The sequence below is a fragment of the Diabrotica virgifera genome, chromosome 7, assembly GCF_917563875.1.
Source record: "Diabrotica virgifera virgifera chromosome 7, PGI_DIABVI_V3a".
Lineage (NCBI taxonomy): Eukaryota > Metazoa > Arthropoda > Insecta > Coleoptera > Chrysomelidae > Diabrotica > Diabrotica virgifera.
The window spans coordinates 171,392,268-171,415,838 of record NC_065449.1 but is presented as its reverse complement, the minus strand read 5'-3'; the positions used below and the strand labels follow the sequence as shown (position 1 = coordinate 171,415,838).

Below are 23,571 nucleotides of genomic sequence, written 5' to 3'. Positions count from 1 at the left end.
CTCTTAAAAATTCCTACAAGACATTACTATAAATAGGGAAAAGGAGGAAAAATAAACAATTGGGTAAAAAAAAGGTTAACGATATTGGATAAAATTGATTAGACATAAATTTGTACTATGTATAAATTTGATTAGACAATCATATACTCTTTTGTCATTAGTAGCCAATAGGTGATTTATTTGGTAAGGAGGAAATATTTGCAGCGTTTGCAAGCTGCTTAAAAGAGTTCCTGAATGCTGAGTATATTTGAAACAGTTAAAAAAGATACGATTAAGATCTCCTTGTTCTTGACATGTTTCACATAAGTCTGAATTGTAAATTTTGATTTTAGCAAGATGAGTAGGATAACAAGCATGACCAAATCTCAATCTTATTAAGGTTGTTATATATTTACGGATGTTATTAAATTTCTTAAACCATCTCGAATTTGGAATTTGTCGTTGTATATAAACATATTGTGTTGTTGAGTGGTTACAAAAAGTTTGCCAATAAGTTTTCCAACGATCTATTTGATTTCTTTTAGAGATACAAAAAGTGTCAGGAATACAAATTCTCTCCTCTGGTACAATTTCAGCTGAAGAGGTTATTGCAGCTTTAGCTAAAGAATCAACATGCTCATTATATTTTATACCAACATGAGCTTTTACCCAAATAAAATTAGTAGTTTTATTTTTATTTTTAAGCTTGACAAGCATGTTCTTAATTTGGTAAATTAAAGGATTAGAATTATAATTGGGTAACTTTGAACTTTTGAGAGATAATAAAACTGACAATGAATCGGATATTATTAACACTGAATTATTGTTTAAACTATCGAAATATATCAAGGATTCAAGAATTGCAATTGCTTCTGCACTAAAAATTGAGCAATTAGAAGGTAATTTGAACATTTTTTTCTGTTGACTTAGATGGAATGTAGAAAGCACATCCGGTCCCTTCCGATGTTTTGGATGCATCTGTATAGATTACAGTTGCTTTAGGCCATTTGTCTATAGAGGAATTCAAGATGCATGAATCTAATAATGAACTATTATAATATGTCGGTATATGTATATCAGGTTCATAAAAAAATGCGAAATAGTCGTTAGTATCAAGGTTATTGATATTGTTGATATACTTATTGTTGCACATGGTTCTAAAGGCTGTACACAGGGTTGGTGTATTTTTATGAGTCCAGTAACTGTTTGTTAGATCATCTGTGTTTAGTGAGCTTATGCTAGAATACAAGGGATTATTGATACATGCAATTTTCACAACAAATTTTTCACTCAGATAATCTCTTCTAAAATTCAAGGGAGTTTCTAAAGCTTCAACATGCAATGGAGCTATTGGAGTAGACTTCATTGCTCCCATACAGGTACGTAGAACAGTACGTTGAAATACATCAATTTTATTTAAAATTTGTTTACTTGCTGATCCATAAAGTATACATCCATAGTCCAGAATAGATCTGATGTAAGATTTGTAAAATAGTAAAGCTGTTTCTACATCAGCTCCCCACCAAGTTTTAGAAATGGATTTTAAAAAGTTTAGACCTTTATTGCTTTTGTCAAGCATATACTCGATGTGTAATTTCCAAGTTAGCTTTTGATCTAGAAACATGCCTAGATACTTTATTGACTTGCAGAAATTTAAAGTTTGGCCATTTAATAAAATAGTATTTGTGTTAGGAATATTATGTTGTGAAAAAATACACACATTAGATTTACTAGTGGATAAATTAAAACCATTTTCACAAAACCATTTTGAGAAATGTTCATGTTATTTTCTTAAGATTGTAAGGGAGGGTTCATATTTTGTCCTTTCTGTATATATGAGGAAGTCATCCGTATATTGGATTGTTTTGTAAGTAATATTTGGTGCATTAAGGCTATGAAAATCAGCCGTATACAGATTAAAAAGAAAAGGGCTTAAGACTGATCCCTGAGGTAATCCCCAACTATTATAGCTTGGTCCAAGAAGTTCATTGTTATGGTTTCTAACGTATAGGCGTCTTTCAATGTAGAAATTAAGAATAGTTTGTGCTAGTTTTATGGGTATTTGAAACTGATTGATCATTTTGTCTTTTAATCGAGGTAAACACACACTGTCATAAGCGCCTTCTCTATCTAGTGATAAAGTAGGCAAATAATTATTTTTAGAAAAATTACCCTGTATGTCCGCTACAAGTGTAGCTAGAGCATCTAAAGCTCCACATCCTCGTCTGTATCCAAATTGATTGTTTGGTAATAACTTTTTAGTATGGACCCACCATTCTAGTCTGTTTTTTAACATACGTTCCAAAGTTTTAAATACACACGAAAAAAGAGAAATGGGTCGATAAGATTCGGCTGAATTTGGATCTTTTGTAGGCTTTAGAATCGGAATAACAATTATGTCTTTAAAAATATTTACGTCAGAATTGTCTTGAACTATACGATTAAAAATGTCCAATAGAAAATGTTTTGCTACTTCTGGAAGATTTAAAAGCATGGAGTATTTGATATGATCGTATCCTGGACTATTATCTTTACGATTATTTATAGCGAAAATTAGTTCATTGTAAGTGAAAGGTTTTAAGAGAAAATGATTTTTATCAGCTGGGGTTGATGCTATGGAGCTGGGAATTATTTCAGGGTTCGCAGTTGGGGGTGCAACTTTAATAAGAAAGTCATCCATCCATTTCTGATCTAAAGATTTTATGTTTGATACCGGTTTTCTGTAAAGTTTTTTAGCTTGATTCCAAAGAGTTGTAGCTGATGTATTTTTATTGAGCGAAGAGACCCATTCAATCCAATGCTTTTTGGCTATACTTTTTAATGTTTTTTTGGTTCTAGCTGCGATCTCTTGATATTGAACATAATTTTCAAAATTACTTTTTTTCTTGTAATTTATTAGAGCCAATTTTCGTTGTTTGATAATATTGTCACAATCAATATTCCACCAAGGAGGTGGGTGCCTTTTACATTTATAAGCTTTATATTGGGGTATAGCTGCTCCCGCAGCCGTATTTATATTATTTATGAATAAAGAGTACTTATCAATTAGATTATCCGAGTGAAAATTGTTTGTATCGTGTAAATTTTGAATAGTAGAGGTATATAACGCCCAATTGGCTTTTTTAATATTCCATTTATTTTTAGGAGATATTTCATTTTCATTAATTGCAAAAAGAAGTTCTATAGATATGACAGTGATTTGATCCTAGAGTGTCAGGAATGACATTCCAAGATGTCTTGTTAACCAATTCAGGTAAACAAAAAGTTACATCGACAGCTGAATATTGTTGATCAGGACGTCTCAAAATTGTAGGTTCGCCATTATTTAAAACTGTTAAATTTAAATCATCTGCGACATTTATAAGTTGTTACCCTATGGTATCATTATTATGACAACCCCATGTAGAGTGGTGTGTATTAAAGTCACCACATATAATTAAAGGACTCTCAAATTGTTCAAAAATTTTAGTCCAATCGTCATATTTTGTTTGTATTTTTGGAGTTTTATAAATAGATAAAAAATTTAGCAATAAAGTTCCATATTTAACTTGGATAGCACACACTAAAATATTTTCATTGTAATTTATATTGTTGTTCTGAAGCTATTTTCTTGTGGCATTTTTATAATCAAGTATATTCAAATGGGAAATAAGCCACAATTTTACCTAAAAATGATTTTATTAACGTTTCGACGCCCAAGTCGGGTGTCGTTGTCAAAATACAAAATAATACTAAATAAACAAAAATGTTGTTGCTTAGTAAAAAATTCTTCTAATAATTTATTTAATCTGACTCATTTATATCGGCAATTCAGACACGTATTATACATTTTAAAGTAGACGACTTTAAAATGATATTGCCAATATTGATGAGTTTATATTGTAATTTATATTGATATTTATAGTAATTTATATTGATCTTATGTTCAACAAAACGAAGAGATTTGTGTACCAAAATTGCCACACCAGCGTAGGCATCGTTTCTGTCATTGCGGACTATATTGTAACCACTAAAACTATATTTTTGATTTCTTTTGAACCAAGTTTCACTTATAATAGCAATGTCAATATTTTTATCATAAAGAAATTGTACCAGACTATTTTTGTTAGCTATAGCAAAACGTGCATTCCATTGCATTATATTTAAATTTCGTGTTTTGGGCATTTTATTGGGTTTTCAAAGTATCCTCCAATACCTGTTCGATGCTACTTGTAATTAATTTAATATCTATAGGTTGTCTATTGTTACTTGAAAGAATTTTATTTAAAAAGTCCACGATAAAAATGGATAAGTTGCTAGCTATACTACTCTTCTTGGTTTCCAAACAAGCGTAGTTTGGTTTATTTGAATTTATCGGCAAAGGTTGTGGAGGTCCAACGGAGAATGGAAATAATGGTTCGTGGATAGGTGACTGGATAGTGGGAGAGTTTGATTTTCTCTTCTTTTTCATTGGAGGACTAAAGTTTACAGGATCGGGTTTGGAAAGGAAATTATTTTGATTGCAATTAGTATTTTTAGGGATTTGATTAAGTTGTGATAATGACATACGATGGTTGTTAGGAAGAACTGGAAAATTTTGGTCATAATTTGTTAGCGGTGAAAAAGAGTTGTGACTTACTAGACTGGATAAGGAGTTTTCAGAAATTTCTTTAGCTTCTTTAAAGGAGGTTTTTTGCTGTATCATTATATTTCTGATTTTTTTTTATTATCGTAAGAGGGACACTTTTTTGAGATAGAAACATGATCTTTGCTTTTACAGTGTATACAAAAAGTTAAATTTTTATCACAATTATGTTTATCGTCTTTAATTTCTCCACAATTGATACACTTTTCTTCAGTACTGTTACACTGCTTAGATACATGCCCATATCTAAAACATTTGAAGCATTGGGTCACTCTTCCTACAAATTGTTCGACAGGAAAAAAGACTCGATTAAAAGCTACTCGATCAGGTAAAATATTCCCCTCAAAAGTAATAACAATAGTTTTTTTTGGTAAAATTTCAAATGTTCTGTCTTCTTTTTGGACTTTTCTATTTAATCTGTAGATATTAGTGACACGTGAGTGTGATTCTATATTTTCCATAAGATAGTTGATATCGTAACGAGTATCAACATCTCTTACTAACCCTTTAATTTCAAGTAAGTGATTTGGAATAAATGCTTTTAAATTTTCTGACTTTAGGAGGGGATGTTTAACTAAATTATTTGCTTCTAATAATGATTTTAATAAAACCTTAATCCGGTTTCGGTCTATACTCTTAATTTCCAATATGTTATTAAGTTTAAATTTTTTAAAAAGGATATGGGCAACTGTCATTGCATGCAATTTTCCTACATTATTTTCAGTACTTTCTATGTATACCCAAATATTTTGTACATTGTACTTATCTGAAAGAATATTGAAAGTTTTTGGTTCCAACTGCTTTGTTTTCTGGAGGTTACTATCACTTGGATTGTTACTAGTATCATTTGAAATTAAAATACTGTTATCCATATCAGCATCTGTCGTCACAAAAGACGTCGGTTGTGTAGTTTTGTCCCCCATCGGGGACCGATATTTATTAGTTGTCAGAATACACTTGTCTTCTTAATTGACTTTTCACTAAAATTTTCAAGTTTACCTATATAAGTAGGTATACAATTTTATTCACTGACCAAAACTGTTACTATTTCAACTCGTATGAAAGTTTAAATAGTACTTTTTTGGGCTAAAAATGTTAATTTTTACTAGGAGTAGATTTTACTTCGTACTATCAGTTTGAAGTTTAAAACGTCGGGTTCCAAAGTTACGGAGGTAGTATAGTATAATTGGTCCAAAAAAAGGCCTAACCCAGACATCCAAAGTAAAAGTTTTCCTTCAACACCAAATTGTTCTATATGGTCTGCATATTGTTCAGTAAAAAGTTACACCATTTTGAGCGTCCGGTTTGGGGGGGGGGAGATGGGGGAGAAGCCGGTAAATTAGTAGTTTTTTTACGTTTTTCGTCAATATTTCTAAAACTAGGCTTTAGCGTAAGGAATGTTCTATAGAAAAATGTTCTACATAACATTTAAAACAAAAAAGGTTCTATAAATAATTGTTATAAAATCAACGGTTCCAGAGTTACGGAGGGTGAAAAGTGGAGGTTTTCGATACTTTTTATATTGACCGATTTCTTCCCCCTCTCCCTCCCAAACCCGACGCTCAAAATGGTGTGACTTTTTTCTGAACATTATGTGGACCATACAGAACAATTTGGTGTTGGAGGATAACTTTCACTTTAGATGTCTGGGATTTTGGTATAGTTATATCATAAATATTGCCCAAAAAATATAAAAAGTATCGAAAACCTCGACTTTTCACCTTCCGTAACTCTGGAACCGTTGATTTTATTACAATTATGTATCCAACATTTTTTGTTTTAAATTTCATGTAGAACATTTTTGTATATAACATTGTTTACGCTAAAGCATAGTTTTAGAAATATTGACGAAAAACGTAAAAAAACTACTAATTTACTGGCTTCTCTCCCATCTCCCTCCCAAACCGGACGCTCAAAATGGTGTGACTTTTTTCTGGACATTGTGTGGACCATATAGAACAATTTGCTGTGGAAGGATAACTTTCACTTTGGTTGTCTGGGTTATGCCATCTTTTGGATCAACTATACTATACTATAACTCCTACTTGAAAATCCTTTTAATATTAATTCAAAGTGAGTTACAGGTTCTCGCAATAAAATTTAAGCTTTAAACCTAGGTTTATTTATCTAGCATATTTTTATCCTACAAAAATTTAAAAAACAAGTAAAATATTTGCTAACAAAAAAACTTAAATTTCATCGTGTAGCATTTTTTACTATATCGAGTACATATTTTTGTCCAAAGAAAATTAAATTTACGAAAATTTGGAAGATTCTGATTTTTTTTTAGATAATATCTTTTTTTTGTCAAAAATACCTATGCATTCTAAACCGGTCAAAATATTTGAGGTCATTACTTACGCTAAAGTATAGAAGGTCTTATAGGGATTACTATAAATTTTAATTTTTGTGGGAATGGCCTCTTTTATTTTTCTCTTTTTCCTAAAAAATTCGAAAGTCCTCTAATTTTCATCATAACGTGCTTAATTTTGATGCTATTAACTTCTTCTGGAGCTCATCTGGTATTCCTGAGTACTTTGACTTTCTTCTTCTTCTTTTTCTTTTATATAGGCAGTACTGCCTGTTTTTCTTCAACGGTGCTATTTAGTCTGTCCCTAAATTGTCATTCCAGATTTTCCTTGGGCGTCCTATACTTTTCTGCCTAACGGTGACATGTCCCTGGCTATTCTTACTATCCTTGATTCAGACATCCTGCTTATGTGTGGATTCCACTCTGCTTTTCTGTTCTTTACCCAGGTATTTATATTGTCTACCCCACATATTCGTCTGATTTCCTCACTTCTTACCCTGTCCTGTAGTCCTTTTCCAGCAATCCTTCTTTTGGTCTCCAGATGTCTTTGTGTTTTGTTTGTATCTGGTTTTGTTTCGGCCGTGTAAGTCATAACTGGTCTAATAACTGACTTATACAGTGATGAGCGCGCTAATAACCGGCAAAATAGCTCAAAAGATGTAAAACATAATACATTGCGAAACAAAAAGAGATGAAACTAGTGGAGGTGGAAATTATCGTTATAAACGTCTAAAATAACATTACATTACATAGTTTCCCACCTTTAGACGTATCAGAGGAGTATGACAACTGTCACTGTGACATTAGAATTTTATAAAATACTCCTGTCATAGACGTCAAAAGGTGAGAAACTATGTAATATAATGTTAATTAATACGTTTATAACGATTATTTTGGCGAATGGATTTAGTGTCCGCAGTCATATAAACCCAAATAAACAACAACAATAACGATTATTTCATTCATAGGAGATTCTGACCAATAGAAAGCTACAGAAATCTAAATTAAACTTATAATTATTCTATCTTTTAGTAAAGTCGTCCCAGGAACGCAACTCATCAATATTGGCAATATCATTTTAAAGTCGTCTACTTTAAAATGTATATACGTGTCTGAATTGCCGATATAAATGAGTCAGATTAAATAAATTATTAGAAGAATTTTTTACTAAGCAACAACATTTTTGTTTATTTAGTATTATTTTGTATTTTGACAACGACACCCGACTTGGGCGTCGAAACGTTAAAAAAATCATTTTTAGGTAAAATTGTGGCTTATTTCCCATTTGAATATACTTGATTATAAACTTATAATTTTTGATAATTTCCCGTCGTCAAGTATATTACGTCAGATACCCTTCGTTGCTACGAAAAAATACATTCAGTGACATTAATGACGATTAATGCTTTAAAAATTATAAAAGTGATGACTCTCAACCGTCAAATATTTATAACAACTGTGTATTTAATTGTACTAATTTGTACTTACATAAATAAATTACAATAAAATTTTGGTTTTGAACAGTTTTATTCATGAAATAATCGCAACAAATTGCACTCGATCTCTAAAATTAATATAGAATTTTTGCCCTCGTGACACTTTTACATAATCATAAAACTGTCAAAGTGTCACTCGGGAAAAATTCAATAATTTTAGAGCTCTTGTGCAATTACTACTGACTATTTCACTCATCTTAAAATTTTCACATAATCTGACCAATCACAAACCAAAGACAGCTTGTGTTATCGCGAAAACACCAACTGTCTTTCAATTCTGATTGGTCTATCAGCTTCGTATTTTCAACGACGTAACCATGGATACCGATCGCAAAGCAAAGTTTGACGTTTGCCAAAAAAATTATTGTAGCTGTATACGTCAAAATGAGTCGTTTCGGTGGTACTTCAAACGAAGTTATAAACCAAAACATTGAAGAAAATATACCGAGTAACACAAGAAAATCTAAATCTTATATATGGAGACAATTTATGATGTTCTGTGTGGATCGCAACTACAAATTAGATGCAGAAAATAACAACGAAAGACTAGCATTCATTCTAAAAGACTGGGCCTTCAACATGCGAAAAATTGATGGTAGTGATTACAAGGAGAGTGTTATTAAAACCATATGGAACACTACTGCAAAATTGGTACAAGAAAAATATTTCTGTGAGTATCAGAGACATATTGATCCCTTCAAAGATATAACTTTCAAGGAAGCGAGAGCGGCTCGTGATAGTAAGAGAAAATTGTTGCAAACTGTACCCGATAAAAGGAAAATGAGTTCTGTCGCTATGACTTCGGATGAATATAAAAATATGTGCTTACAGTGGGACGAAGACACGCCAGAGGGACTCCAAAAGAAGTTTTTTCATATAGCTGCCGTAGAATTAGCTTGGAGAGGTAACGAAGCAAGTTTTTCCATGTTACATTTTTTCAAGGAAGAGACTAACAACAAAGGCTGTTTAACAAACAGAATTGCATATAACCCGATATTCTCCAAAACCCGCCAAGGTGGTGATAAAAACTGTGCAGATAATAAATGGCTTACTCAAAATTTGAAGAATCCTGAAATGTGTCCTGTGAGATTATACCGGAAACATATCGAAAAGGGAAACTATTACCAATGATAGACTTTTTCTGACTGTGAATGGCAAGTGGAATAAATATAATAATAGTAATTGGTACAAGAATTGTCCTATTGGTATTAATACAATATCCAAATGGACAAAAATGTCTGCAGAAAAGATAGGATTAGACACTAAAAAAGTGAAAATAACGAATTACTCTAATCGTGCCACTGCAGTTAGTCAGTTACTACAATCTGGCGTTAGTGAACAACAAGCTATGAAAATTACTGGACATGGAAGTTCGAACTCGATGAAACCGTATTTACATCTTAGTGCCGAACATCATCAGAACATAGTGAATACTTTTAGGAATACTCCAAGTACATCAAGTAATAATAGCAACAATACATTATATCCACCTAATAACGGTCATACTATTCAAAAATTTTACAATTGCACCGTTTATAATAATTATAGTCGAGAATAATGTATTTTTTTCGTGTACAAATTATTTATTGTTATAGGTAAAAAATAATTATAACAAATTATTTATAGTTATAATAAATATTTCATGATTATGACTAATTGTGAATTATTCAAAAAATGGGTAGATTTGGGTTACCTAGATCAAATGTATTATTATTAAATTCCTTCCTCTCATTCTACTGAATTTTTGACCTATCACTTTGTTCGTGAAATAGTCTAATAAAATACCACTCGTGATTTAATTTATCTTATAAGTCTGTCTTTTATTTCTAAACTCAACTGAGTTGCTTAAAGAAAACACCACTCGTCCTACGGACTCGTGGTGTTTTCAAGCAACTCAGTTTCGTTTAGAAGTAAATCGACAGACTTATCGCGAAAATTTAATCACTAGTGGTATTACTATCGATAATTTCCACCTCCACTAGTTTCATCTCTTTTTGTTTCGCAATGTATTATGTTTTCCATCTTTTGAGCTATTTTGCCGGTTATTAGCGTGCTCATCACTGTATATACAGGGTGTTTGGTAAAGAATGGGCCATAGCTTAACCTCAGATTCCTGAGGTTAAAATAGGTCGATTTAAGCTAACTTACCTTAGTACAAAAGTTGATAATAACCGAAATACAGGATGTCAAAGTTAAACTTGTATTTTATTTATTTTTGAATATTTCCTGACAGGCATGGGACAACAACACGAAATTTGGTAAGTGGTGCTGGTACTATCCACCCTACTAAATTATATTAAAAAACCTTTCTGGCTACTACCAGAGGCGTACGACGGGCGAACGTGAATGGTTGACCCTTCCCAAATTCTACGCCACTGGCGGAATTGCTATTTTAGTGCAATTTTTTTATTCTCCAATACTTTCTATGTAAATAACATACTCTTAATTCGTAACGATAAAGCCATTAGTTTTCGAGATATTTGAAGCTAAAAACGAATGAGCATAATACATTAATCAAAATAAGTGTGCCTTTTCATTTTTAACTTCAAATATCTCGAAAACTAATGACTTTATCGTTACGAATGAAGAGTATATTATTTGCATAGAAAGTATTGGAGAATCTAAAAATTATGCTAAAATAGCAGTTTCATCAGTGGCGTAGAATTTGGGAAGGGTCAACCATTCACTTTCCCCTATCGTACGCCTCTAGTAGTAGCCAGAAACGATTATTTAACATACTTTAGTAGGATGTACGTACTGTACTACATTTTCTGCCAAGTATCATAAGGCTATCTCAAATAGTTTTATAGTACCGGGCACACATAGTTCTTAAAGTTTTAAATAAAGAATAAATTATTTAAAAAAAGAATACTTTTAAATAATTTGACATATCCATGTCATACTTGGCAGAAAATGTAGGCACTGTACACCCTACTAAATCATGTTAAATAATCGTTTCTGACTACTACCAGAGGCGTACGACAGGGGAAACTGAATGGTTGACCCTTCCCAAATTCTACGCCACTGATGAAACTGCTATTTTAGCATAATTTTTAGATTCTCCAATACTTTCTATGCAATTAATATACTCTTCATACGTAACGATAAAGTCATTAGTTTTCGAGATATTTGAAGTTAAAAATGAAAAGGCACACTTATTTTGATTAATGTATGCTCCTGCGTTTTTAGCTTCAGATATCTCGAAAACTAATGGCTTTATCGTTACGAATTAAGAGTATGTTATTTACATAGAAAGTATTGGATAATCAAAAAATTGCACTAAAATAGCAATTCCGCCAGTGGCGTAGAATTTGGGAAGGGTCAACCATTCACGTTCCCCCGTCGTACGCCTCTGGTAGTAGCCAGAAATGTTTGTTTAACATACAGTCCCTGGCCATATTATTATGACCACCTATGAATTTTTATAAAAATCAACTATTCCACTAGGTACGTTTTGTTTAAAATATGATTTTTAAATTTAATTTTGGTATGTAATGTTAATGTTATACATTAAATATATTAAATTTAATAATAAAACATTTGAAAATATTACATGTTTATATACTTTTTAATAATTTGTTGAACTTCTGACCTTAATCGGATGGAAAATATTTGGGAGCTTTTAAAACGAGAAATTTCCGATGAAAAGGTCACTAACGAAATTGTTTTGATTAAAGGACTAACATATCATTGAAACCACAATGACAAATTGAAGCAAAAAAAATTTAACTGCATTCAAAGTATGCCAATACGGATACAAGCGGTAGTCAAAGTTAAAGGTGGTTCAACAAAATATTGAAAAAATAAAAATATGTGATATTTTTAAATGTTTATTGGTATTTATTATTAAATATAATAAATTTAATAATAAACAGTAATAAACCATTTGAAAATATCACATATTTTTATTTTTTTAATATTTTGCTGAGCCCCCTCTAACTTTGATTATAGCTAGTACCCGTCTTGGCATACTTTGAATCCAGTTAAAAATTTTTTGCTTAAATTTGTCATTGTGGTTTCAACGATATATTAGTTCTTTAATCAAAACAATTTCGTTAGTGACCTTTTCATCGGAAATTTCTCGTTTTAAAAGCTCCCAAATATTTTCCATCTGATTAAGGTCAGAAGTTCAACAAATTATTAAAAAGTATATAAACATGTAATATTTTCAAATGTTTTATCGGTGTTTATTATTAAATATAATATAGTTAATGTATAACATTAACATTACATAACAAAATTAAATTTAAAAATCATATTTTAAACAAAACAGACCTAGTGGAATAGTTGATTTTTGTAAAAATTCATAGGTCGTCATAATAATATGGCCAGGGACTGTAATTTAGTAGGGTAACAGTACCAGCACCACTTACCAAATTTCGTGTTGTTGTCAAATGCCTGTCAGGAACTATTCAAAAATAAATAAAATAAAAGTTTAACTTTGACACCCTGTATTTCGGTTATTATCAACTTTTGTACTAAGGTAAGTTAGCTTAAATCTACCTATTCGAACCTCAGGAATCTACGGTTAAGCTATGGCCCATTCTTTACCAAACACCCTATATACTCGGGCCTTTGTTTCCACTCTTAGGTGTTTGTTTTTCCAAATTGTGTCGTTTAGGCATCCAGCCATTCTACTGGCTTTCATTATTTGATCTTTTACCTCTTCTTCGATATTTTTGTCGGCTGATAGATTAATTCTCAGGTATTTGAAAGTCATTGCTTGTATAATTTGATTGTCTAACTCCAATTTGCATCTTATTGGTTATTTGGCTATTACTAAGCTTTTATGTTTTTTGAGCCGATATTTTCATATTCATTTCTTTTGCGTTAATGTTGAAATTGTGCAGTAATCTTTGTAGGTCGTCTTCGCACTCTGCTACTAACACGGTGTCATCAGCGTAACAGAGTATTTTTATCTCTCTGTCACCGATTTTGTACCCTTTTTTTTTCTTTATTTTTTTTTATTATTGCATCCAACATTATGTTAAACAGTAGAGGGCTTAGTGAAACTCCTTGCCTGATTCCTGTGTTTGCTTCTATGGGTTCTGTTATTATTCCATTGACTTTCATTTCTATTTTATTTCTTAAATACATTATGTTTTCCATGAGGTTTATGATATCTAGTGGTAAATTTTTATCATATACTTTGACTGATATTTAGATTTATTTATTTTTATGATATTATTTATTATTATGATTTTGATATTTAGATTTGAGTACTCTCCGAAAAAAAAATACATTCAATTATCTATATTATAGTAATACATAATTGGATTATTAATAATTCAATTACCTATAATTGAATAATAATAAAAGGTTTTTCAAGCAGAGTTTATTCGATTTTTTATTAGCTTCAATGTTGATAATGATAACTTTTTAGTAAAAACTTATAGTTTTTGAGTTTATTTATGAAAAACCGCATTAAAACATGAATTTTTTCACGAAAAATTGAAATCTTTAATTTTTGATAAATCAAAAAGTATTGATTTATTTTGATAACTTGATGTAACAAATTTTGCTTAGAATTTCTCTGTATCAATGTATGGGGTTATTTTTAATAAAATAATTTTCACTCCTGAGAAGGGGTGGCATCCACCCCCAGGGCAAAAACGCAAGTACTTTCAATGAAAATCAGTTAAGGTTCAACGAAATCGGAGGTGAAAGCCTTCACCGACTGCACTACTCGCCTAACAAAAAATTCTCTGAAGAGAACATTTATAAACCAGTACATAATTTGACTTAAAATGAAACAATTGACATTTTTTTAGCCCTTCACCTACTATCGTAAAAAGGGGGGGACGAAGGCCTCCAAAATTTACTTCACAAGAAAAATTGCTATTTGTTGAGTCTCTCGTAACCGAATTTAATAAATTGGAAGACGCTAAAAGAAAAGGCAGTGACGTTTGGAAGTCACTCATAGAAACAGTAAACAAAAACTATATGCCAGGCGTAAAAGGGGATAGACTATCTAATTTATGGACTAGGCTAAAAATTTCTGCCAGAACTCACGAAAAAAATGGTACCGATCCTTTGGACGATATGATTTGGGATATGTTGCAAAGAACTCAAACGAAATCTCCAAACCAGAAAGAAAGCAGTAAGGGGTGAGTAACTCATATATTTAATTTCAATTTATTTTATAATAGCCCCATTTACTGTTTGGCTTTGCTAATGTAACTACCATTGAAAGATGTTTGTCCCTAAAATAAGATTCTATAATTCAGGATCTAGCAAATCTATGTATTATTTCAAGTAAAAGGCAGTAGGCTAGGGGCACGCACCCCCAAAATGACCAGGTATTGACAACGGTGTGATGAATGGCTAATTTGGCTCATACTCCATGTTTTTGATGGTGCTGAAAACGAAAATGAGATTTATTTTGAATGTTATGTGGGGAAACATTCAAACTCACAATTTTACCCCAAAAATAAAAAAAATTAAATCACTTTTTTTGCGTTTAACTCGCTACAATTCTGTTCCATTTTAATATTGTTTTCCGAAATTTTTATAGTATGGTCCTTTTCATGAGCATTTTTCAGTGCGTCACAAATGATAGAAATTAAGGTAAGTCCGTGATAATACACATTTTTAACATTTATTCTAACATGACATTTTAGTTAAATCTGACAGTTGTCACATTTTATTTGCAATTTGACATAAAAGCAAATCAATTGTGTTTATTGCATTTATAAAATGGTATTTTCTTTGATTTGTATAGTCTTATAAATTGTACACATTATATTCGTAGATATATTATATAATTCGTAAATAATTTTTTTCGAATATGGCGCCATCTATCGACAACTAGAATAAATGTTATAAATGTCTGTAATCACCGACGTGCCTTTTTTTCTGTTACATACAATTTAATGCGTTAGAAAGAAATCGAAAAACTGTGACGCACTGAAAGATGCTCATAAGAAAAAGAATATTATTTTTCTCAGCTTTCTGAAGACTATGGGACCTGTTGTAAGCCTTCAGTCTTATTCTAATATTCGTGATTCCCCTGTAGTTAGTGCATTTTGTCTTGTCTTTTTTAGGGATTGGTGTTATCAGACCGCATTTCCAGTCGTTCGGCATGCGTTCTTCTTCCCATATTCGTTCTATCAGCTTGTGGATTCTGTGGGCTAGTTCCTCTCCCCCTTTCTTGAAGAACTCATTTATAGTGTCGCCTGGTCCTGTTCCTTTCCTTGTCTTTGTATGAGGAAGACTCTGATTGTTCTTCATTTCCATTTTCCGTTTTTTCTTCATTTTCTGCATTTCCAGCATCGTCTTTCTTTTTAAACAATTCTCTGTAGCGTGTTTCCCATTCCTTTGTTTCAATACTTGCCGGTATCTTTTTCTTATTCTGTGCTTTTATGTGTTTATATGGCCTTGCATTATCGTTTCTATAAGCTTAGAGTTCCAGCAGTAAATTTTCAATCCATTTCTTCTTTTTAGTTCTGCAACATTTCTCTGACTCTTTCTTCTTCTCTTTATAGTGTAAGAGATCTTCTTGTTTCCCTGTGGCCAACCACCTGTGTCGTGCTTTGTCCTTTTCTTTAGTTTAGCTTGCTCGCATTCTTCATCGTACCGTTATTTTCTTTTATTGTTTTCCTGTCATTAGTCCTATCGTCTCCTCTGCTGTTGTTAAGATGCTATCTTTTATGTCTTCCCATGTTTCATCTATGTTTTATGTCTAGTAGTTTTTCTTCTAACTTAGTGCAGAATTTTCTGTTTGCATTATCTGTATTTAGTTTTGACAGATTCCACCTCTTTCTTTTCTTTTTGTCGCTTTTGTCTTTAAGTAAGCTGCTCAATATGGTTTTATCTTAAGATTGGAGCCAAGATAGTACAATATTGGCTCTAATCATTATACAGGGTAGCGAGAATGTAAGGAAACACGATAATTTCTCGGAAACCGCTGTAACGATTTGTATAGATTTTGGCAGTTAAGGGTATACTAATGCGGCCGATATTATAGTTGTAATTACATTGTTGTCAAATTTTCCGTTTTTCTGGAAATCTAATTAACTTTCTAATTTTAAATGGAAGACCCTGTATATTTTTTTGCGTTTTGAAGTCCTTAAGAAATACTGATTATTTTTCATGTTATATTTCCTATACCTAACTGCCATAATTTCGGAATTATTGCTACATTTATTAAAACAAAAAAAATTTAAACAAATTATAAAAATCATTTTTTTCGGCCCGGGTAGATATTATTTTAGGTTCTTTGGATCATTAGGAACAAAAAAGTCTGTTGTAATTTTCCTCTAAAGTTAATCACTTCCGAGTTATAAACAATTTAAAACTGAAAAAAATCGAAAAATGACGATTTTCAAGGTTTAAAAACACAAGTAAAAAAATGATTTTTAAAATTACGAAAATACCTAAATTCAAGCTCAAACCTTCTTCTATCAGCTTCCTATAAGAATTTTTGGCACGTTTTATTCTAAAATATTGTTTTTTAATTGTTAATGAAGCGCATGTGAGAGGACGGGCGGTCGGACGGCATTACCAACTAAAACCATTGATTAATAACTACAATTGGTTTTTATAATCAATGCTAAAACACAGTGTTTTAAAATGAAATAAGACTAAATCATTTATCGGTAGCAGATACAATAAGGTTTGAACTTGAATTTGGGCCCTTCGTAGTTTCAAAAGTATTATTTTTTATTTGTGTTTTTGAACTTAGAGCACTTTTCGATTTTTTTTCAGTTTTAAATGGTTTATAACTCGAAAATGATTAACTTTAGAGCAAAATTAAACAAGAGCTTTTTTGTTCCCAATGATCCAAAGTACCTGAAATAATGTCTACTTGGGTCGAAAAAACTGATTTTTATAATTTGTTAATTTTTTTATAAATGTAGCAATAACTCCGAAATTATGGCATTTAGGTATAGGGAATATAACATGAAAAATAATCAGTATTTCTTAAGGACTTCAAAACGCAAAAAAATGTACAGGGTGTTCTATTTAAAATAAGAAAGTTCATTAGAAAAACGAAAGATTTGACAACAATGTAATTACAACTATAATATCGGCCGCATTAGAATACCCTTAACCACCAAATGTATAAAAATCGTTCCAGCGGTTTCCGAGAAATTACCGTGTTTCCATACGTTATCGCTACCCTGTATGGCCACTTCCGGTTTAAAATGATTTAATACAGTTACATCTTGAACAGCACTAACAAACATGTTTTGTAAGTTATTATAAATTCAATTATTCTTGTTTAATCCATTTGGTGATTGTCAAGGATTCATCCATTTTCTTTTATAGCTTTTTTTAAAATGAGTGTTCATGACACAGCCTATGTTGGAGAAGAAATTTTGTAGAGTTTTGTTTCTATTTCCATATTAGTGAAGTCCAAATCTTTTTGGCTGGTCAACTACAACAATCGCGGAAATTGACAAATGTCGCTCTCACACGCAAACCGTGAAAAGGCGGGCCATCTCTGTGGCTCTTATTTTGTTTTTGTTTTTCTTATTTATTGTCCAATTTTCACACCCATAAGTGAGGATACTTCTTGTCATGGTATTATGTATTCTTCTTTTTGTTTTTATGCTGATGTTCTTATCCCACAGTATCTGGTTCAATTTTCGTATGCAGTCTCTTGTTTGTCCTAGCCTATTTTTTATATCTTCCTCAGTTGTTCCTTTGTTTGATATTATAAAACCTAAATACTTGTACTAATCTGTTCCTCTGATTTGTTTACCTTCGTCTATTTCCAGTTGTTTTATTTCTGTATTCTCCGTTGTTAGGTATTCAGTTCTCTTTAGGTTTATTTCCATCTCATTCTTTGTATATTCCTGTTCCAGTTTCCTCATCATAAAACTGAGGTCATCTTGTGCGATCACTATTTGGTCGTCCGCAAAACTTAGGGTATATAGATATATGGTTCCTTACTGGTATACCCATTCCTTCGCACTTTCTTTTCCATGGTTTCATAGTCTTTTCCAGGAATATTTTGAACAGGGTAGGGGATGTGAAGCAGCCCTGTAGTAGTCCCTTTGTCGTCTTAAATGGACTGCATATTCGATTGCCCATATTGATAGCTACTGTGTTATTCTTGTAGAGTGTTTTTACTGCTGTTATTAATCTTCGTGGGACTTCGATGTCTTCCATTGCTTCCCATAGCTTGGTTCTAGGTATCGAGTCATACGCCTTCTTAAGATCTACAAAAGCCAGATGGACGGATCTATTTTTGGCCATTCTTTTTTATATTGGTTGTTCGTCTTGGTTTGGAAGCAAGCTTTCCCGCTGTGAATCCTGCCTGGTCTTCTTCGATTTTATCATGTATATACAGTATGTTCCTGTAAGTTGTATCCATATGGAAACCTTTTTTATTATTAATTTTACGAAAAAAAGTTATTCTTCATAAAAAGCTCTGCATGGTCCAAAACCTAAGATTTAACCATCAAATATCAATTTTTTTGAATATTATACGAGTATGTAATTACATCCTTCTAAGTGAAATTATTTTTTTTTAATTATGGATAACTAACATTATTTTCAGTTATTTCAATTCAGATAACTCTTTTATTATTAATTTTACGAAAAAAAGTAATTTTTAATAAAAAGTTTGAATTTCACTCAAGAGTAAAGTAGCTTTATTTTTCACAATATTGATAATTTCTATTATGAAAAGTTGTTTGGAATTCAAAACTATATTCTAGTATGCAATTACATCCTTCTAAGTGAATTTTTTTTTTTTTTTTGAAAAATTATGGATAACTAACAATATTTTCAGTTATTTCAATTCAGATAACTCTTTTATTATTAATTTTACGAAAAAAAGTAATTTTTAATAAAAAGTTCTGCATGGACTAAAACCTAAAATACAACCATCTTATGTCAAATTTTATCAATTTTATACGAGGTATGTAAAAGAATATGAATTTCGCTCAAGAGTAAAATACGTTTATTTTTCACAATATCGAAAATTGTTATAATGAAAAGTTATTTAGAATTAAAAACTATGTTTCAGTATGTAATTACATCCTTCTAATTGAAATATTCTGAACTATAAAGGTACTTTACTTTTGATCTAAAGGACATCGCACACATCTTATGGAAAATATAATGTCACTCAAATTCAATAAAACTTATACGAATAGATTCGTTTTAAAATAACGGTCAAATCTTATCATTGCGCCAACTCTTAATTACGTATAATTACGGCGCAAATTGCAATTAAAGTTTATCGCAATCACATTTTTTGAGCCAGTAAGAGTGTCAGTTACCATCACTATTGCTCTGGGTGCTATTCAAGATCTTAAAACCCCCGCTGGGCCTAAGCGGATTAGTGAAACTAATCCGCTGATTTATGGAGTACCGACAATTTGGGTGTTTTAAAATATTTTTTCTCTCTCTAACTTATGCACGTACCCATTTGATTTCAGATTTATTTATATCAATTTCTGCTCTTATTATTGAAAATATAGAGTTGGCGCAATGATAAGATTTGACCGTTAATTTAAAACGAATCTATTCGTATAAATTTTATTGAATTTGAGTGACATTATATTTTCCATAAGATGTGTGCGATGTCCTTTATCTTTTTTGACATACCTCGTATAAAATTGATAAAATTTGATATAAGATGGTTGTTTTTTAGGTTTTAGACCATCCAGAATTTTTTATTAAGAATCACTTTTTTTCGTAAAATTAATAATAAAAGAGTTATCAGAATTGAATAACTGAAAATAATGTTAGTTATCCATAATTTTTCAAAAAAAAAAACATTTCTTTAATTAGAAGGATGTAATTGCATATTAGAATATAGTTTTTAATTCCAAACAACTTTTCATAACAGCAATTTTCAATATTGTGAAAAATAAAGCTACTTTACCCTTGAGTGGAATTCAAACTTTTTGACATATCTCGTATAACATTCATAAAATTTTATATCTGATGGTTGAATCTTGGGTTTTGGACCATGCAGAGCTTTTTATGAAGAATAACCTTTTTTCGTAAAATTAATAAAAAAGTTTTCCATATGGATACAACTTACAGGGACATACTGTATATTTCTAATTTTTTCCTTTATGGTCTTTCCATACAGTCTGTCTATAGATGATATTATACTGATTCCTCGATAGTTTTCGCAGTTTTTTCTATTTTTTTTTATATATATATATATATATATATATATATATATATATATATATATATATATATATATATATAAAAATAGAAAAAACTGCGAAAACTATCGAGGAATCAGTATATATATATATATATATATATATATATATATATATATATATTGATGTCATATATGCTTGAGTCCATTCTGCCGGTAAGTCTTCTCCATTCAGTGCTCTCTCAAACATTTTGTGTATCATGCGGAGTAGCTTTTCCGATCCGTTCTTTATTCCGCCGGGGCCTTCTGCTTTTTTGTTCTTTAGAGTTTTGATCGTTCTTTTTACTTCAGCTAGGCTTAATTCGATTTCATCATGTGTATAGATTTCTATTTCGTCTCTTTCTGCTTCTTTGAATTGGGAGCGATTTTCGGTTAGCAATTTTTTATAGTATTCTTGCCACTCATTTTCTTTGATTGACCGATCTTGATTTTCTCTGTCTTATTTCTTTGGAGTGACTTTCAAGATACGTCATAAATCTGAATTTCTCGTTCTTCCTATCCTATGAGTTGTTCTATCTCTGAGCATGTTTTTCCCCATCTTTCATTTTTTTTATTTGCTACTTTTCTTTTTACTTATTTATTTTTTGTATGTGTTTAGGTCTCTCATCAGTATAATACGTGTGGTTGTTACCTCTTGTAATACAGTCTTAACGTCGTCGTAGAACCATTCAACATCGTTGAATGGTTCTAACTTGTATATTACTTGTAATATAAACATACCGAATGATTTCAGACATTCAGGATCTACAGCGGTACCACCAACTGCAATTGCCAACAAACCATTATTTTCCACTCCCGAAGTGACACTTCAAAGCGAGCCTAAAGTGCCATCTAAACATACATCAAACAATTCTATAATCAGATCTTCAGAAGATACCGGCGGAGTTAAAAAAAAGGATTTAATAAATAATGTAGATGAGGTAAAAGCTGCTAAGAGGAGACAGATATTCTTGGCAATAAGAGAACAGTATAACGAACTGAAAAGAACAAATCGATTTGAGAAATTGCCACTGAGAATTTGGTGTCTTATTTTTGATAAAATGTATAATGAAGGGTATCAAGATATGAGCAGACAAGAGGCACAACAGACGTGGGTAGAGTTGACGAACCACGCGAGGGGTAGAAATGTTAATAATCCATTGCTATGTGAAGTAAGTATTTTACAAAATAAAAAGGAAAGAATTCTTCTCATTGGCTGTATACCATAATAAAAATTACTAAGGAAGTAAAAAACTTCTCTTGTATGTAGATGGTATATAAATTTATTAAAATTTTTTTAAAGATCCAAGTTGGACTAAAGTGGGTACATCACTAGTACAAAACAAACGTTTTTGGACTAATCAGTCCATCATCAGGTTGAAACCTAAAATAAGTAAACCACTGTATAAAAAGGCAAAGGTTAAATTTTGACCGTTAAAAAGTTAGGAAAAAGTTAAAACATGTGGTTACTTACTTCAGATCCAAAGTAGTTGGAACTAGCTACATAGGTAGGTTGAATGACCTTACTATTTTAAAAATTAAGCCATTTCGGCTACAACGATGGCGACAATAAGTCGATGTTAAAAGAATACAATGTAATTAGACTATAAAGGAGTCTTCATCTTGGCTTCAAACTGACAGACTGAAATTTGACATTGAGAGAATATTGACAAGACCTTCTAGATAGGGAATTGTATGTGTATACAGTTATTTTGTAGTGTAAAAATGCAAAAAAATTTTAAATTATTGAATTTAATTAACTATCAAATAAATGAATGAGAATGAAACAGTTTAAATTAATAATAACAGAATTATTTATGATAATTCCATGATTATTGAAAGCGAAAATTTTGCCAACAAGGTAACGACGTCACCTGTTCGAAAAGAAAAGAATAAAGAAAATTAAAAGGAAATTTATTAAATGATGAATATAAGGTAAAAGTATTAATGCTTAAATCTGGAGTTTGACTGTTATGATATGCAAATTCAGTTAATTTAAAAAAACAGATAGAGTAGAATTAAGAGTATAACTGGTTGCCTGAATTTATGTAAATTAAAAGGGAAATAAAAAAAATACAAGATCCTTTGTAAAAGGTATATTTAAAAGACCCCAATAAGGGTTACATCACAAAACAAAACGTTTTAGGATTAATAGGTAATCCATCATCAGTGTTGAGCCAATAGCATGCATGCGTGAGCCACCAAAAAGTTATGGGTGAAAACCCTTTAAAAGTTTAAAGATATTAAATGATACTACATATTATTATTAATAATATGTAATCACCCATAACTTTTTGGTGGCTCACGCATGCATGCTATTTACTTAACACTTATGATAGATTACCTATTAATCCGAAAACGTTTTGTTTTGTGATGTAATCCTTATTGGGGTCTTTTAAATATACCTTTTACAAAGGATCTTGTATTTTTTGTGATTTATGGTATACAGCGGGCTACAGGAATTTTATTTTCCTCGTGGATTTTTAAAAGGGAGATGAAAACAAAATTAATAGTAAGTTACTATGGTGTAAGGTAAATGAGATTAATTAAAAAATTAAAAAGATAATGATACGGAATGATATGATATGTAATTTCAGTTAGTTTAAAAAAGACAGAAATGAGTAGAATAATGATGTATAACTGGTTGACTGAATTTATGTAAATTGAAAGGGAAATAAAAACAACAATAATAAGTTGATATGGTGTGAAGTAAATGAGAATAAGGTACCAAATGGTTGTATGATATATATATATATATATATATATATATATATATATATATATATATATATATATATATATATACCGGCAAAATTGATGTCTCGTATTTCATAAACCAGTGGTCCGATTTGAGTGATTCTTTTAGTATGTTATAGCCTTATTATTTAAGAATATCGGTGTAATAATATTGTTGCTAGACAGGTAAATGTCATTTTATACCGGGTGTAACAAGCATACTGTGTTTTTTTCTTAAAGTTCGGAACACCCTGTGGAATATTCCAGCGTATATAAAATATTAAAATTAAAACTCGATTGTAGAATTATG

At 31.0% G+C, this 23,571-nt stretch overlaps 1 protein-coding gene across 1 annotated transcript in view; it reads left to right on the top strand.

Moving 5' to 3' along the window:
• The window catches only part of LOC114329412 (uncharacterized), a 241,311-nt gene that overhangs the window by 120,514 nt on the left and 97,226 nt on the right, over window positions 1–23,571 (top strand). The window contains exons 8-9 of the mRNA XM_028278501.2: window positions 14,182–14,517; window positions 21,280–21,697. Of these exons, the coding sequence (XP_028134302.1) occupies window positions 14,182–14,517; window positions 21,280–21,697 (754 nt within the window). The remainder of the gene's footprint in view (window positions 1–14,181; window positions 14,518–21,279; window positions 21,698–23,571) is intronic.